This window comes from Haliotis asinina, chromosome 7 (assembly GCF_037392515.1).
Source record: "Haliotis asinina isolate JCU_RB_2024 chromosome 7, JCU_Hal_asi_v2, whole genome shotgun sequence".
NCBI classification, from domain to species: Eukaryota; Metazoa; Mollusca; class Gastropoda; order Lepetellida; family Haliotidae; genus Haliotis; species Haliotis asinina.
In genome coordinates, this window is record NC_090286.1 from 40,996,326 (window position 1) to 41,016,104 (window position 19,779).

General features: G+C 40.3%; 1 protein-coding gene across 1 annotated transcript; it reads right to left on the reverse strand.

Annotated features, from left to right (window-relative positions):
* Positions 1-4,928: 4,928 nt before the first annotated feature.
* Positions 4,929-13,625, reverse strand: LOC137290569 (phytanoyl-CoA dioxygenase domain-containing protein 1-like). Its single transcript, XM_067821605.1, has 4 exons — positions 13,354-13,625; positions 9,263-9,479; positions 8,792-8,880; positions 4,929-7,082 (listed from the first exon to the last, which is right to left on the reverse strand). The coding sequence occupies exons 1-4, from the start codon at positions 13,478-13,480 to the stop codon at positions 6,730-6,732; spliced, it is 786 nt and encodes a 261-aa protein (XP_067677706.1). The 5' UTR covers positions 13,481-13,625; the 3' UTR covers positions 4,929-6,729.
* Between the last annotated feature and the right edge of the window lie 6,154 nt (positions 13,626-19,779).

Below are 19,779 nucleotides of genomic sequence, written 5' to 3' on the forward strand. Positions count from 1 at the left end.
GCATATTTAGCGTACGCTAAGTAGCATTCGGAATCGTCCGGGTACGAACCTTTTCGAGATGAAAAGTTCAGAAGGTATGTGCGAATGTGCACTTTCGCGATTTTGTAAGCTGTGGTCTGATTGGTCAATGTCAAAGGTTACCTGACGCGACCTCCCATAAGGTTTTGTTAGACTCAGTGGTGGAGTGTAACGAAAAGTACTGAGGATAAGTTTACTTAGACTGACAAGCACATGTTTATTAACATTGCCGTCTATAACAACGTTACAGTCATTAAAACAATAATTACGGCGTCATCAACCGACACACTTATATTAATTTTATAAATAGTCATGGATGGCACCTGCAATAATTAAAAAAACTGACCAAGTTCCTACCAAATATTATTAACACGACACCACACCTCCGCACCAAATGTTACAGACATACCGCCACAGCTCCGCACCAAATGCCACAAACACACCAATGGAGCTCCGCACCAAAAGAACATTCTGCTCATTATCAGCAGAAACCATCATGTTAAAAACAAAAGCCCCAAAAATTCCGAACCTGGAAAAATCTCCACTCAAAGGATTTGTAGAACGAACTAGGATTTGTGTTCCCTTTTTGAGCCATCTATCACACGTCCTTTGCGGATTGTAATACACGCAAATTTATATGAGACACGAATAATAACCAAATAGTCATGACAGTTACAATGTTTAATTTTATTCAGTCGGTTATAACCAGAGCTCTGTACCTTTTACCGCCCGTGAAGGTCCGAGGTAGAACAGGCCTTCAGCAACCCATGAAAAGTCATAAACGTCGACTATGCTTGTCGTAAAAGGCGACTAGTGCGATCGGGTGGTCAGGCTCGCTGACTTGGTTGACACGTCATCGGTTCCCAATTGTGCAGATCGATGCTCATGCTGTTGATCACTGAATTGTCTGGCCCACACTCCATATTTACAGACCGCTGCCACATAGCTAGAATATTGCTGAATGCGGCGTAAAACTAAACTCACTCACATATATAATGTACTTACAAGGTTTGGTGTCGGGACTCAAGGGAAATTTCTGTGAAGGAGGGTTTTCTTCAAAATCAAAACGTTTCCGCTTAGCAACAATTCACTTTGTGTTCACTGGCTCTCTCCAAGTACGTGTAATTGGTATCTTTAAGCAAATCGAAATTTCAGCCTGGGAACGTGGTATGGGGGCGGGGGGTGTTGTAAACCTGTTCATGTAATGTGTTGTTTCTTTCCTTCCCTTGTGATCCGTGAAGATCCGAACTAGGATTGAGTGAGTGAGTATTGGTATTATGCCAGTTTCCAACAATTTCTGGTGACGGGGGCTACCCGAAATGGGCTTCACGCAAAGTACCCGTGTCGGGAATTGAGCCCCGGTCTTCGGCTTGACGAGCTTTAACCGCCATGCTATCCCACCGCTCATGACAACGCGACAATGTCTAGGACTGCATAATTCAGATTTCGAATCGAAACAAAAAGCTTAATTAACATACCCCGTAATACATTTTGAAGGAGCATCCCCTTTATGCAACCTTCCCACGACTTTTGAGAATGAACAGGCTGTAAATTGTTATCAATGATACGTGCAATGAATCAGCTGTTAATAACATATTCAGTAATTAATTACTAAGAAATGATTGATATAAATTTAGAATTAATATTTACCAGAACTACATACTGTGAAATCCCAGAACTGTTCCGTGTAAAGTCGTCCGGAGTAGCAAGTGCCCGGATTTCCGGATGGGAGCGTATTTGGGATAAAGCCGGTCACAGCAGTAGTCGTGTGAGATCAAACAAAGCGCAGTTATGACGAACCAATTTGCAAATCACGTTATGAGGATTTTCTCTATATTTCTGAACAAGCACGTTATTCTGAAATAACATCACACCTGCCTAGTGGGAGTATGTAAATACAACTGGCAGATGTATCGCTGTGCACATCAAAATGATCAAATTGCTCTATATTACACAGGACTTCGATGAGAGCACAGCACGAGGAGCCTTGCAACCACGTGGAGTCGAGAACCAATGTAAAATGTAGTATTTCAGTTCTAATGATACTGTTTTTCAGTGACAGATGTTCATTTCATGATATGTAATATTTTAATGTGTAGCTTATGAAAAATAACATAGGTGAAATAGGTACTGGTTTATTTTGTTTAGCGCTTCATAAAGTCACCAGAAATCAGAGTAGTCTCCCTTTACACAGGACCCGGGCAATGTTGTGAGCAAGTATTTTCAACAATTGTAGCGCAGGAAAACGGAGCAACGTACTGATAAACACATATAAGATGATCCACGACCTGACAAATGACCCCAATTTGCATACTTGGGAACGCCCCTCAGAACGATCCACTTGAAACAAGAGGGAGACAGGTTGTCTGATAAATATCGAGAAGTTCATATTCCCCGTGCGTTTCACGCATGAATTGTTATAGCACACTCGATTTGGGAACAGGTACAATCCCAACGATTTGATTCAACACAATATGCAGAGCAAATATGTTTAGGACCACCGATCCATTTCACAAAGCAAATGACATTTTCCTGGTTTTTTTAAACAAAATTGTTGAATATCTAAAATGCTTGTCAATGCCCCAATCACCTATTTGTCTTCGTCTAAAGGTTAGCGTGGAATATCAGTATCTTATGACTGAAATTGCAGTCTTATCATTCGAATAAATATGTGGTGTTGTTTTAATGGGTAAAGTTGACTTTTCGTCTGCTAAATATTAAATAGATATTAACTACACATAGTTAATTGTGTTTCATTTAACTATTTAATATGTTAAAAGTTATCTGTTACTGAATGGTGGTGGCTAAATCAGAGTAGCAAGGAGGAAATATTTTTATCCCATAATTTTGTTCCTATTTCTCTGTACGGGCTGATTTTCGTCAGGGTTAGCGGTGTTGATTTCATGTCACGGTTAGCATGTATTGCACGTGCATACCTGTAGCAGCCAAGTGTACTCGTCCAATTCGTTGTACCGCCTCTCTTGTCACAAATGCGTTTAGTGCGCAGTATCAACTAATATGTGTCTAGCAGTACAAACATGAGTTTTAGATACCTTAACATGTAAAGACAGCCAGCCAGCCATATAGCAGATCAGAGAGCCAGACATATACAACCAGACATACAGACGGTCAGACAGACACACAGACAAAATACAGCCATCCAGAGAGACACAATGATACCTCGTGAGATGGACTAGTATGTGACCTAAGGTAGATATTTAAACTAATAGAAAACTAGTAGAAATAACTATCCATCTTTCAAAGACATTCTGATTTGAACAGTGAAATTTTGTCATGTACGAAGTGACATTTACTCCTGTGCTCTTATTCTGGAAACGTTCGTAGACCTACGAATTCTTAACTTTGATCGTAGCCAGTGTGTTAAGAATAGGCTTAAGAAGTTCGTAGCGCTACGAACGTTTCGAGAATGGCTAGCCAAGTTTACCAATCGCAGCAGTCCTATCCTCGTGGGTGTGTCTCAGGAGAGATATCCCCTTCTTTACATTTGATTACGTTTTGGATGTGCCCACCATGTTAGCACATTGATATGGTCATAAAGTATAATTCACGATGACCTACAATTCGCTTGTAATATTTTGGGGGTCGACCACCCTCATTCCTCAACTGAAGCTTATTTTCATTTTTTCTTTGATAAAGTCTCGTTTCTTAGTCATTCTGCTTCCCATATTAACGGCAGTTAATATATACAACAGACAAGAAAACCAACACAGGTGTAAATATGATACAGAAACGTTATTCTACACTGGCAATGCTGTAAAATACACAATCAACAAAAACAAACTGAGAAATAAATAGCACTGTGACTCATAGTCACCATCTCGTTTTCCCGCCAAGGTGAGCTTGACACTGACCAAGGCGGAAGTAAGCAATGTCAGAAGATCTAGACGTAGAGGGTGAAATAGTGAGAAGTCGACGCGAGCACTCACACAGACAGGACACCTGATCTGTTGTTTATAACCCTTTAATCTTCCTGGTCGCTGTTACTTAGGGACTATTCATAACTGAAGGCTGTGTGTGCGTGCGTGCGTGCGTGCGTGCGTGCGTGCGTGCGTGCGCGCTTTCGTGCGCGCGCGCGTGTGTGTACGTGCGTGCATGCGTGGTTTTGTGTTTTGATAGCAATTTTAGCGGGGGTCCCCCATTGTTCTGGAGAGATTATGGTGGTCGTGGTGTGTGTGGTGTTGGTGCTGTTGGTGTGTGTGTGTGCGCGCGCGCGCGTGTGTGTGTGTCTGTCTGTCTGTCTGTATCTGTGTTTCTGTGTGTACAGGAGATGTGACTAATGTACTTTGTACATAAAGTTTAGGGGTTGTCATTCACATTGTACATGCTTCTCCATAAAAAAGGTCATCTCTTATTATGTCAGATCAGCGTAACTGCCATGCCATTCCCAGTCTATTATTAAGCCTTCAGTACTGATATGCGACGCAATAGGGTACAGGTCGTAGAGTTTGGTGGAGCAGCACCGGTGGCAAAGACTAACCTATGGTTCGGACCCCGTATAACCAGATCCCTGAAGGTATGCGACGTCGCAGGAGCTCAGTTCCTAGCACGAGCTTAGTACAGAGACTCTTATAGCCATAATCTAGACTAATCTAACATTCGTACCACGAACAAATGGTTCACGGAAGGAACAGGTCTCATCACACGTCACATGTGCTGAACTTGCCTACACCTTGCCATGGTAGAAGAAATTCCGATTGATATGCAAAAACAGATTATCAAATCGGTGCCCATGCTGATGCTGTCGATTTCCTGCCTAAATGGCCTGTGTCCCAAAGTAAAATTTAATTACACGGGAATGGATATCTGGAAGATCCAAAATATCGGTAGAAGAATCGGACTACTTTAACAATGTAAACAGTTGCCCCTGCTGTATACATGAACAAAAAAAATATAAACAGAATGTTATATTTATTTCAGAAAACAAAACAATACAAAGAACAAACACCATCTATGACTCATGAAATGATAATATAGATGCAAACAATACTGATGTTAAGAAAACATTTAACATCGTTGGCTGTCTTTGGCTGTCTTTACCCTGTCCAAACTTGCCCACTGAATAACGTACTTGCATATACTAGATTCCGACTTTGGTATATTACGCTGATTTACCATAACATGGTTTCAAACAAACAACATTAGAAAAAACATGTAATTTCTTACCCTTTATGAAGTGAATGGTAAGCATTCATCAATATGTGTAGATGCACATTTTCTCATAAGAGGGCTTCTATTAACGAACGTTTCTGAGGTAACTAAGAAAAATAACTTTGCAACAGAAAATAACACGACCTACTAATACACTTGGTCTCGAGACGGCAACACAAAACCTTTTGAAAACTGTATTGCATTGACAAAACCATTTAAGAGATACCACACTGACAATTTGCCTCAAGACATCTTTAGCCACTACTGTCAAGTAATGTCACATAGACACACACACACACACACACACACAAAAGAACCAATTCATAACTTGAAATGAAAACAAATATTTTGGATTCTATTTTCATTACACCTTTCACTAAAAAAACAAAACAAAACAAAATAAACAAACGAAAAAAGAAAACAGAAGTAAAAAACAGCTTTTGTCAACTCGTGCAATTATTTCATCGATAGTGGTGATTATAACACTGTGGCAACGGAAAAGGCGCCATTGGCTTGTCCTTCTCTGCGTACGGTTTCTTATACATCACAGACATTCACACACAAAACCCAGTCCGGTTATACACTTTTACATAGTTGTTAGCATTATGACTTTTCACTCGTTATGATTCACAGTGGCATTCACATACATTCAATACATTCACTCTCCATATACACTGATGAATAATAAACATTATGAATTCCTGTCACCTCTGTTTTTTCTAACCATCTCGTTGTAAATCGTGTATGATTTTCTTTAGATGAAGCCGTCCAACGGTTGCTTCCGTTTCCGCCTCCAAACACTGGAATACCTGTAAGCACTGGAAGCATACAGTATGTCGAGGTTGCATATGAATAAGAAACTACCTTATGTCAAAATCGTATCCAATCTATCTCGACTGGTAATTATATTACTGAAGATGTTGTCCAGATGGATTTGGACGGAAAAAGTATTTTTTTCTCCGGATATGATTGGCTAGCTCCAGTGTTGACCGGATAAATCTGGTTTTGACACGAGTACATCAGAACGAGTGGGCGTGAGAGGAAGCTTGAGCCTCGGGTTGAAAACTATTCAACTTTCGACATGGATGTATAATATCTTTAGGCATTACATGTCAGTTCTGACTTTGGAGATCACTGGATTGTCTGCTCCAGACACGATTATTTACAGACCGCCACCGTATAGCTGGAATATTGCTGAGAGCGGCGTAAATCTAAATTCAGTCAGTCAAACATTGAAGGGTACGAATATGCTTGTCAACAACAGAGCATAAATATGTGTCTTTCAGTCATTGTGTTTCCCGGCCAAACAGTTAAGACCATTAAAGCTAAATGTATTATTTGCTTACATGATTGAAAACATTCTGACATTCGACGTACATTTTGGACAGTGAAACGAGTACAGATCACATACAGAATGCATTACTGTCATTGAAAGCTTTGGTGGACGTTTGAGGCGCTATTGTGATATAATCAAAATATTACACCACAACCGAAATACATGAATTATAACACAATATCAACAGCACAAGAGGAGCTGACATCTTATTCTTTCCAGTCGAACCAGGCAGGGGCATGGTCCTCGAAATTCTTGTGCTCGTCTGTCCCAGAAACCAACACAGTTGTGGCGAACTTCCGGGGACGAGATTCGTCTTCGATTGGATAAGCTGTGGTTGCTACATAACGGATGACGAATCCGCACCGACGTCGGTTTGATCTGTTGGGTCTGCTGCCGTGAACGATGTGGCCGTGGTGGAGGGACATCTGTCCAGCTTTAAGTGGACAGGGAACGGCCTTTGTTTCGTCATACAAATGCGGAGGGATCTCCTGGTTGGAGGTGAGCAGGTTACCCTTGGCATTTGATTGGTCATGCTGTAGTATTCCGCTCTTGTGGGTTCCTGGGAATGAAAAACAGTTATAGTAGTTGTGTCTGTAAGGGACAAACATTAATTAGTCAGCGGACCCTGCTTTTTGCTTTTTTTTCTGGGAATTGATACGTCTGTAGAATTACATTAAAAATAAACCAATTCATTTTTATGCTGAAGTCTTGCTATGACCTAACATTCATTTCCATCATAGGGAAAGATGCAACAAAAGGGATATCCAAACATATTCACCGGACGTAAATAGTTTTATTAGATTAGATTGCCTATTCAACCTATAAAGTTGAAAATAATACGCGATGAAAAAAAGCCCGCGAAATCGGAGTTAAAGCGTTACACTAAATTTCTCCCAGCGCTGGGGTAAAAAGTGGTTTCAGCAGCCGTGCTGCGCTGCGCCCATAACGCATGAGCAGTGAATAGGTTCGCGGAGCTTGAAACAGTATGCATGCCCGGAATGTGAGGTCGTGAGCAGTAGTCCTATCTACAGTACACAAACAAGTAAATAATCTACTCGTTACATAAAAAACTTGTTCATTGTAGTAAGCAGCCTCTGTCACATAGAAAGTTCAATGTCTGGTTTACTGACACCTATATGTCTGTCTGCCTGTCTGCCTGTCTGCTAAAGACAATATGCAAGACACAGCTTCAAGCATTGACCACATATCAGGCTACAAAATAAATTGATTTATGACTCGTGCACCCGAGTCCTGTCTCTGCCTCATTATGTAATTAGGCAGGTGTGATACTTGAACACATGACATGTTTTTATGTCTGTGAGTTGCAGACAAACTACATCCATTTTTCTCGGATGACTGAATCTGACGGAAACTGGTGCAAACTCTTGACAGTTTTAAGTCCTGTTTTGTATTTGCACGAGTGACAGTTTGCAGACTAGTAGTTCACCATCTCTACTCAGATGATTTTTGATTGGATCGAACGCAAATTCAGAGAACATGTATTTATAAAACCCAACATCTCTATATACATTCTTCATGGATAACAACTTCTCCCAGTGTAAATGATTTTGTTTCACAACGGTATATGAAACCGTACTGTAACGACGCATCAAGCACAATAAGAGAAGTTGTTATGCATAAAGAATCGTACTTTCTTGTGACTTGCCATACTTCTAAAATGCCCATCAGACAGATAATCTTTCTGTACACAAAATGAGCCCTCAGCGTATCAGCAAATGAACCAGCCAATCGGAAGCCGTCGTTACACTTGAGTGCACATCCACCCGCTATGACTGGGTTCGGTCTCCAGTGGGCTTCGTTTCGGGGGAAGTAAGCCCAAGTACAAAATATTGCACTTCTGAATCGCGATTGTACGTTTATAATTTTGTTTAGTTTTTTAACAAGCAGCAATGTGTATTATATGTCATGAATAATTGATAATTGTGTTTTAATTATGTTCGATTTTTTCGGTTGCATGTGACCTTTAATGGTACAGTCAAACATACAACACTCCACAACAAACACGGGAAAATCAAAACATTCTGACATTCGCAACAAAAATAAACAACAACAAAAAGCACAATAATAAAAGACAACAACCAGATAAACAAACACTGGGATGTTGAGCATGAATAAAGGTCGGTATTAAAGAAATTCTTTCATAAACATTACTTGTGTGACACCCTTTGCAACTATGCTATGGTAAACATCTACATGTGAATTATGATGTTCACATTTTTATTCAGATTTTGTTAAGCCAGCCTCTACCTGGAATGACGATCATGCAGCCGTTCTCCTCGTCCGCGTCGTCAACAGCCAGCCACACGCTGATGACGTCTCCTTCGACGCCCCAGTATCTGCAAGTTGTCAGCAATGTATGTCAGACTCCTATGTGAACATTATATTACCTGGAGCGTGTGCAAAATAGTGTGATTAACAACATGCGTTGTAGTGGACAAGGTCTAAATGGACCGTTTCAAACAAACCTAGAAACGAGATAAATCTATATGCCAAACACATGTAACACAACGTGTGCAAGTGATGCGAGAGTATTAACGACATTTGTAACTCGTGAAAAACAACAGGAACCCTTCATTTCCAGTTGTAAGTCACTGTAGATATAACACAGTTGAATATTGTGGAGTGTCTATCCAATACTAAACCTCAGATCACTAAGGGATTGCTCAGTAATGGGAAAATGCTTATTTATGAATAAAATATTTGTCGGATGTAGTTCACCTGACATCCTGATGCCAAGCAACGAATGCCTCTGAGCCGTCGCTCTGGGGCACGTCTTCGTTGGAATATTTGCAGATGAACCTGGAGTCGAGGAGTATCAGGTTGGAACCCAGGATCTCCTTCAGTGGCTTGAGGACGGAGGGTTTAGTAGCCACCCTCAGCACCCAGGGATGTTCGACATGTACGTTGTGGAGGCTGTACTGGGCGTTCTCCTTGCCTGAAACAGGGACAGCCAATTCAGGAACGACCATAATTCTGCCCTGAGGTGCGCCTTAGACCCCCACTGCACAACACGAGTTGTCAGCAATATCATATCAATACAGCGGCGGTCTGTGAACAAATGTGTCTGGCCCACACAATCTAGTGATCAACGGTATGAGCATCGACCTACGCAACTGTGATACGACGACATATGTGAAACAGGTCAGCAAGTTTGACCACCGATCCATTTAATCACCTCTTACGATAAGCATGCATATGGCTAACTGAAGACCAATTCCAACACCTTCATCGCGTTTGGGGACATCCTAATCGGGCTTCACACATTGTTCTGAACAAGGTAATGAACCCCAGGACTTTGACTCAAGCTGTCAGGTTACGGCGCCGCCTTGTCTAGATTGGGATTATGACTCACGCTTTCATGTTACCGCACCGCCTTGTCTGCACTGGGACTTTGACTCAAGTTTTCAGGTTACAGCGCCGCCTTGTATAGACTGGGACTTTGACTCATGCTTTCAGGTTACCGCGCCGTCTTGTCTAGACTGGGATTTTGACTCACACTTTCGTTTACCGCGCCGCCTTGGTTAGAGTGAGTGAGTTTAGTTTTACGCCGCACTCAGCAATATTCCAGCTATATGGCGGCGGTCTGTAAATAATCGAGTCTGGACCAGACAATCCAGTGATCAACAACATGAGCATCGATCTGCGCAATTGTGAACCGATGAAATGTGTCAACCAAGTCAGCGAACCTAACCACCTTTCATGGCAAGCATGGGTTGCTGAAGGCCCATTCTACCCCGGGACCTTCACGGGTTTAGATGAAGTATTAAACGTGCAATCCCAATGCACATTCCACTGCAGCCACATCAGATTTGCGGAGTCGGACGTAAAACATTTTTCATGGAAAAGCAACTTCTCTCTTGCAGTGGATACAACATTTCAGTAGGTCGTAACACTGTTATGAAGGTTGATAAGGGTGTTAAGACCTACACTGAAATGTCGTATAAACTCCAAGAAAGAAGTGGCATATCCATAAAAAAGTGTTCCTCTCTGACAACATCCTTTAGCAGTATTTTATATAAAAAATGTATCAAGTTTTGGCTGAAAGTACTGCACATGTCATACGAAAGACATCTGAAACAGCGCTAAGGCAGGCAGGAGACCTGGTCTGGTAACCTCAGGAATTTACTATTTTCGTTTGTCTTTGGTCATGCTTGGATTGTACAAGAAGAGGGATGTATGCAGACGTGTTTAACCATGTTTACTCAACGGTACAAAGACATACAGTTACAGAATTGACAATCCAACAACAACAGTAATCACCAGCTTGAATTTTATTGTCAACTGAAATGTTTTTGTTAAAACTTTTTGTTAAATGTCAAGAATTATTTTTTTGAATAATGTATACATGTAAACTGAAATGCCGTAACCATAATTTGATTATTGAAACAGGAAGAGGGAATTGCTCATGGAAACAGAACAAGTAATGTTTTTGCATTTGAGGCTGAAAAACAATTAATATTATATCTACAGAAGAAAATATCTCAATGCCTTTCAGATTCTCAATATGTCAATAATCATCAAAAGGTGAAACGATAACAAGCAAACTTTGAAACTTGTTGCATTTATATATTTCACTTCCTTACTCAGAAAACTATGGTAAGGACACAATTATAAATATTATCCTAAATTGCATTTGTTATTTGCATGAATTATCACTGTGAGTAACTTTAATTGTGAAGCACTGAATGTATTATACATATTATTGTATTAATGCTTCATTGTTTATAAACTGCATAAACGTTATGGTGTATATCATGTGTACCATGTATCACATTATGCATTATTGTTTATGAATATATATGTATATCAAATTGTAAAGGGGCCTTCACAAGGTAAACCAAAGTTTGACAACACATGTTGAGAGTGTGAACACTCCAACAACTTGCCACCAACACTAATTCCAGGGTTGTCATACTGTTGTCGAGCAATAGGTTCGGTCTCCATTGTCAATAACGTTTCCATTAAACTTTCGGTGTTGTAAAACTCGGGTTTGATTTCTAAAATGTCGTCAAACTCGTGACATTAAAGAAAAAACAAAAACAATCGCAGTCAACAAATTGTCACGTGATGTTGTGATGTTTTGCTTGTCAACTCGACCAACAAGATGGCATCTCTCAAATGACACGTTTGACAACATATGTTTGACGTATGAAAATGTGAGTTTGAAGACTTTTGAAATTTGAAACGTGTGTTGTCAAACCTTAATTTGTCACGTGAAGGCTGCTTAGTATGGTGTGCATTACCTGATCCATGAACTAACGTTGATTGAATGACAACAGGACGTCACACACTAGTGTGGATTCGAACCCGCGTATTCGTGTGTGTCAATGAACCTATGATGACCCCCTTGACTACAATCCACGACCAACAACATGCTTCTAAATAGTATAGATGTTTCTAAATTGAGTGTGTAATTGAATTGCCCATCACACTCTAAATGTACACAGTTCCTTCTTCCGACATAACAACCTTGACCTTTACACCACTGAGAATGAAACAGTTTCAGTTTGTTTTCATCGCTCAAGTTCAGCTATGTCCTTCTTCCGAACAATATATTTCCCCATGCAAATGATGACAATACATGTACCGGATCTATCGCCAGTACTTCAATAATAACGTAACTATGAGTATATAAAAACATAAACTTATGCAACAGCAATATCAGTCAACGATAGACTGTAAAATATCTAGATTATCACAGATGTCTACCAATTTTATAAAATCTGATATTACATACAAATTAAACATATCAATCAACATTTGTGTTAAAAATTATCATTTTTGGTAAAAAACAAGCAAACAAAAACAATAATTAAAAGCAAACTTACATTAAAGAGATTATTCTTTGATGAAAATTTATAGAATCAAGGAGGACATGTTTGACTGTGATACTCACGAAAGTATCGATGAGGACCAATACTAGATTGATCTCTCCACATCTGGACTAACAACCCAAGCAGGTATCTACCATATGTGACAATAGGAACACTATTCGAAAGTTGTCAAATTGAACAGCGCAGTACAACACAACACAACGCAACACAACGCAACACAACGCAACACAACACAACACGACAAAACAAAACAAAACAAAGCGAAACAAACCAAACCAAACAAACAAGCAAACAAAACAACAACAACAACAAACACAACAAAACAAAACACAGTATCACACAGCACAGTCCGGCAAAAACAACACATAACATACATAAAATGAATTCTCATCAATTTGTTATTTTTCTTTACGGTTGGTACGTAGGGATCTTTCTCGACATACAAAATCAATTTCAATAATTCCGATTATCCCGATCTACTGGATACTTTTCTATGACTATTTATATCTATATTTTTTCACATATTTTTTGAAGATCGACTTGTAGACTACCTAACGCCACTCCCCACTCTACCCATCATGCGAGTTTACCATTCGGCACTTCGTAGATCTTCTGGATAGCTAAGTATGTACCGGGTTTATAACCTCCGGATATACCCGGGAAGATCCAGTTGGAATGGATCTTCAGCAGCCAACGGGAACAGGTAGTCAGGCTCGCTGACTTAACTGACACATCGCAGTTGCGTAATTCGATGCTCTTGTGGTTGATCACTGGATTGTCTGGTCCGATTACTTACATGGCACGAACATATAGCTGGAGTATTGATATGTGCTCCGTCAAGAAAGGAAAAAGCAAATACCTCCACATAACTAAAACCTAGCCATATCGCCACGTCTTCGTGGAATATATCTCGAACCGCAACCACACAGAAACTACAAAGCCGAATACAACCGGATACATATGATAAGAACTTACCCATATTGTTTTCAAAATCGTTGAAATTCTTCCTCAGCTCCAATGTCTCTTCTTCATTAAGAACGGATAAGCCGCATATGTAGCCGTTAGTGTTGACAAAATCGGCCACGTTTTGAACATCGGTCATCGTCGGTAGTTCAGTCGGAAGCTTGTAAAGGCAATGTGATATGTGCGAGATTCCCAGCTGATATGTGCCAGATTCTTTTATCTTTGTATTTATAGGGAGCAGGCCGGAAGGTTTGGGCCACGCCTTTGTATTTGGATTATTGGGTTGCTGTGGTGCTCACTCACTTCTTTTTCAAATATCTTTCAGTTTTTTGGTCACCTCGTCACGTGGGACAACGTGGTGCCCATATTTAAAAATCTCGGACCGCCTTTGTATGACCATTTCTCGGGGTCTTTCAATGTCCTTAATTTGATTGGTCGAACCGGTGTACGTGATGGGGTACCGTTTTCGTATGTGACATTCTGAAGGGCGAGGTGTACGTGTGACCAGCGTCCGAGCTGACCCTTCAATCCCCTCGAAGGAGAAATAGCAGGAAGAGATGAGACATGTTAGAATCCTGCCATAGTAATACGGACAGTTGGGGTTACTTAGTGTAAGGTCACTTTACCCTTTATTCTGAAGCACAGTTGGTTTGGGTGTTCCCCGCGTTACAGGCATGGTTTAAGATTACTCTTAGATAACATTTGTTTTCGTGTCTATAAATGGAGTTAGGGTAGATTAAAGATTACATATCTTGTAAACATCGGTTGTTTTTACAATGCCGGAAGACTAATGACAGGGTTTGACAGACTAAGCTGATTGTCTGTGAGCTCGAGGGTGAACATATACTGACGTACGAAACTAAGCATACACTTCATATTAGAAGTATATTCCGAAAAAGACCCCCAACAGCTCTCAAATATTTAGTAAAAAGTCTTTTCCGTATTTTCTGTATTGTGTACTGCAGTTCACAGGGTAGTTAAAAATGACTACATCACTGCAAATGCCAACTGCATGTTAACTAGTTGTCAGATTTTGACGGCTCTTGGTTGCATGTTAACGGTTACGGGCCATTCTAAAGATAAAAACTGCTGTCTAAACTTAAATGAATGTTGATGTTGGTGTGAAATATATTGATGAATTTGTTATGGTCTAAAGTCTAAACATCAAACCCATACGGTATTTGTTCAGAGAAAAATGCTCTCCTCTGCACCTATACTGAACAGCAAAAGAAACGCAAATTTCGAAAAACATGAAGTTTCATAAAAGTAAGCGTTCATGTTTATGGCTTCTATTTAAAAACGTAACAAAAATCCAGAGTTGCGTCTCTCTTGCTGTTCAGTATATGTCTTAACCGAAAGGACCCGACTTTTCGACATTAAACAGTAAACAACTAATACAGGTAAAGTACTTTGGGGATGGTGTCCTACCTATCTTATTACTCATAAACTTCTAAAATGCCAAACAGACCATGGTAAAATACGTTTATAATGAACACGTTTAAAACGAACCGTTCTATTTTTTCCATTTTATCCGTGTGATTTCACATATCAGTAAATATGCGTATGATAATGAATTACGTTTCTAATGCATTAACATATTGGCCTCCTTGACTTCGTTAAAACCATTGTGTACTGCATTCTTATAATCGCATCACTAGCACTTCTATGTCTCTGGTGTATGTAAGTGGGAAACCCGAAGTGCGCCATCTCTTTGAAGTGCTCACTGCCTTTGTGACACCCACTCACTCGGTTATGCTGCGGATCCAGAAAGAAAGAATCTGGGATTTGAACCCACTATCACATGGGCTCATGAGTGATTAGGGCTTATGGCGCTCTTAGAAATATTCCATCATTGTCACGGCGGGGGACACAGAAATAGGCTTTATAGACTGTGTCCATGTGGGGAATCGAATCCAGGTCCACGGATTCGCAGTGCCCCAGTTGGTAAAAGTGACACAAAACAGTATTCTGTTTAACATTTATGATATTTGGAATAACGTTTTCTTTATACAAATTCAATATACACATACGTGATCTAGACTACCTGTTGTCGGACTGTCTTTTTCTGCAAGCCTCGCTGGCCTCGCTTTCGATCTGGTTCTTCAGACTGAGTAGTGGTGTTTAGAGCGTCCAACTGGAGAGCTGAAGGTCGCGAGTTCGATACCGACCACGTCATACCGAAAGACGTTAAAATACGGTACTTGTTGGCCCCTATCTGGCGCTCGGCATTGATGGGTACAACAAAGACAGGTCAGCTCGAAGTCAGTATGTGTTGGGTATTCATGCTTAACCACGGCGTGGTATCTCAGTGAGCTAGCACTGCAAAACCAATTTAAGCGTGGGCAAGTACAAACAGTCACACATACACACTCATGCACGGCGTCCTATGAGCCAAACCCCACCTTACCCCGAACCTCGAATGGGATCACATCAGTACCAGAATTTGTATAGAGTAATCCCGAATACAACGCGCTGCATTTAACCGCTTTCTGTAAGGAGCTGGTTGTGAGCATACCTGACGCCAAGACCGAGGTTAGAATTGGCCTTCAGCAACCCATGCTTGTCGTAGAAGGCGATTAAGGGGATCGGATGGTCAGGTTCGCTGACTTGCTTGACTTATGTAATCGTATCCCAACTGCGTAAATCGATGCTGATGTTGTTGATCACTGGATTGTCTGGTCCAGACTCGATTATTTACAGACCGACGCCATATAGCTGGAATATTGTGCCGTTCAACAGCAAATCAACCTACCTATCATGCAGCCTTAGTCTACGTGTCGTTTCTGTTATATAACATTTGTGTATGGGAACCATGTGAGACATTTGACACTGTCGTGCACCTTTAATCTGAGGACGGTAGGGTAGTCTACTGGTTAAAGCGTTCGCTAGTCACGCCGAAGACCCGGGTTCGATTGCCCACATGGGTACAATGTGTGAAGCCCATTTCTGATGTCCCCAGCCGCGATATTGCTGGAATATTGCTACAAGCGGTGTAAAACTAAACTCACTCACACCAATATGGTGATATTATCTACATTACTGGAATAATGCTAAAAGCGGTGTAAAACTAAACTCACTCATACCAGTATGGTAATATCATCACATTCCTGGAATATTGCTAAAAGCGGAGTTAAACCAAAGTCACTCACTCACCCTTTTATGTGATGCACCTTGTCAACCGAGACACAACTTATCCAAAAACACGTTGACATGTAGACGTGTCCTGACAGCTTCGAACTTCCCTGTTCGATAAGGTTGACGAGATTAGAACACACGCTGACGTCTTAATAGATTATACAAATGCACTTATTCAACCCAGAAGACTGGCTGGACTGATTTGATGTAAGAAACGTATACAGTGATCACTTAATCAAATTCAGCAAACAATCTGACACATCTACAATCAAAGCTGACAGCTTGTTTTTTCACTTCATATCCATCTGCGGCCAGTGGGGTATCCTAGTGGTTCGAGCTTTGGCTTGTCACGCCCAATGACGTGGACACAGTGTGTGAGGCACATTTCTGGTGTCCCCCGCCGCGATATTGCTGGAGTATTACTAAAAGCGGCGTAAAAGTAAACTCAATCATAACTGTTACAATATAGCGATATTATCTACAAGCAAGGCTATATAAGCACAGGGGCTTGTATCGCTTTGAAACGGCGTTCGAAAGACATATAGATGTATAGACCCTACCCTAGTACTATATAAAAGGATAGTACTAGGGTAGGGTCTATACATCTATATGTCTTTCGAACGCCGTTTCAAAGCGATACAAGCCCCTGTGTATATAAGTATCTCGATCGGTCGGTTATGTTAGATTAATTTTAAAAGACAGTGATGATAATGATTTAATTTTTCTGTCTTCATATTTTGGTAATGTATGTACAATCATGTACATTAGCAGGTTGGTAGTGGGTAACCACGTATAAATTATCAGATAATTTTTTTGACGTTTCCATGGCATAAATCTCTAAGACCAGGAAGAAAGGTTGATAGAACGTTTGATGAAGTCATTCAAATATTCGACACTTGACATTTGATCAAACATGTAAGACAAGTGACTCATTGTATTGTTGTCAGATATGAAGGCTCTTTCACTCTAATTTCCCGAACCAACACGTGTAATACCATTGTAGATTTATTTAGCATGGATATCTTCAACGGGTGAGAGCAATAAAATGACATCTTTACCTGATAAACTGGTTGAGGTTAGTACGCCTTAACCTAGGGCACCTATACAGAATGTTCGGCTGTACTCTTGCAAAGACCACGTTTGACTCCTTTATTCTCATAAACCACCTTGGTGGTACAAGAACATATACCGTAAAAATATACATATACAAATTCAAATTCCAGATGGCAGAAAACAACATATTACCATTTTTTTGACAGTAGTTAATAGATGTAGGATATATCTTGATAGAGTTACTATTTCTCGAGATGTTGCTACAGATAATATTTTGTTTAACTTTGTTTCATTAGAAAAATAGGTTAAATAGGAAAAATATTGTTTCATCAAAGAATCTAGTGCTTTGCAGTGAAAAATACAATCATTATGATATTCATCTGCGATGCTTTCAGAAGTGCATAGCTGACACGTCCTTTGGTCCTTTGGAACATAATACCAGAAGCCCGGCACGGACGGAGCGTTTACTGCAGTCAGAGGTAGTAACGGGCAGGAAGAGGAGAGGAAGACCACCTGTAACCGTGCCTGTTCAGGTCGCATGCGCATTCTCCATCTCCTACATAGCTTCCTCATCCGCGACAACCACGGCATCCACGACACACAGACATCACCGACCACAGCTTGGTTTGACGTAAACGCAATTGCAAGGACTCCTACATTTCAATCGTCAGACTTCAGCCGCTTACAGTGGCTTTGCCTATTACTGAATCTAGAAATAGAATTCACGGCACCTAAATTTCATTGATTCATTCCACACAGATAGAACCATACAAGATAAATGCCCTCCCTAACACCTACCCTTGAGATAATGGTGATCCACAAGGAAGCGTTCTGCGCCCCCACTCTTTACTGTCATGATCGACATTTTTCCACGTTCAGTCAAAATCGTTTTACAAAATTTGGACACTATTAATTTTTTTTACCTCATTTTCAGTACACCACGCACATAAACAACCTCTACTTCTTGCTACTCAAGATTTGTCTTCTCGTATCTGAACTTAAAATACAGCAACTTAAAATACAGCAACAAATCAACAACAACAACAACAACAACAACAACAACAAAACATGAAAAAAAACCACTTATGCAACATAAGTACATACCCACAATTCCTTTACACAAAGTAGAACTGACATTTAGAAAAAATTCTTAGGGGTCACATTTAACCAACAGTTAAAACTGACAATTCTTTCAATTCTTTCTTGCTATTTATTCCTGTCCTGCATTTTACTGAAAATGGTAAACTCAAAATAATGTTCAATTAATACATCTTCACTGAAATATCATTACTCTGTCCACGTTCCACATTCATGCATAGAAACCTCCAACATTCATTGTATTTTGGGGGTCAGGAGTTCTTGTTTAGCTTTCAGTGGGTATATAGTTATGGATTTAGACCTATCTGACCAGATTTACGAAAGCGGTACATACATTTCACAAACGATGATATGTAAGGCTGCATAAAAAAGATCGAATGGTTCTCGGGATCAATCATAAAATTACCGGTATCCTTAACTTAATTTGTCCAGCACATTACAAGGGGGTATGCACGTTAAATGAAAAGCTGAGAATAAGCAGGGTTGATGTAAGTTAACTCTCATCACGTACTGCACATGCAGGTGTTTCACTGTTCCAACTACTGCGCTTAAGAGCAAGGGGCTGGGTAGCGGATTCATACATGCCGTATACACTAATATTAACATGTCGCCCGCTGGCGACACGGTTTCTGATAAAATCTGTATACATTCCCTTCCGTGTCACAACGAAGGGCTGACACTGATGCAGTCTGTAGTGATCGTTAACAAGATATAGCTGTAAACCTGAAGTGTTCTCATGCATAATATTTTGGGATGATTCGAAAGCAAGACAGCTGACATAATTTGTATGTATGAAAACATCAATTCCAAAAGCTGATGAAACTGAAATGTCAATTTCCAGTAAGAATTTTGAAAGAGAATCAACGGGTAAAATTTTGAAAACAATTCGTGTTCGTAGTTGCGAGTTGCTTGTTTGGTTTCTAATAAAACTATTTACTTGCTTACTACAAGACATAAAGATTATTCGCTCTAATGAAAAATGTCTCTCTTCTGTACTTAAACCGGATAAATGAGCCCAGTCGTATTACTGAGTCAGCAAGAGATACCTTGAAGCAACACCCGGTACGACCCGTATAGAATCACGCCATGACAACACCACTGGACGAGAAACACCTGATCCCACTGTCTTACCAGGTGGCTGTCTCCCGTGTT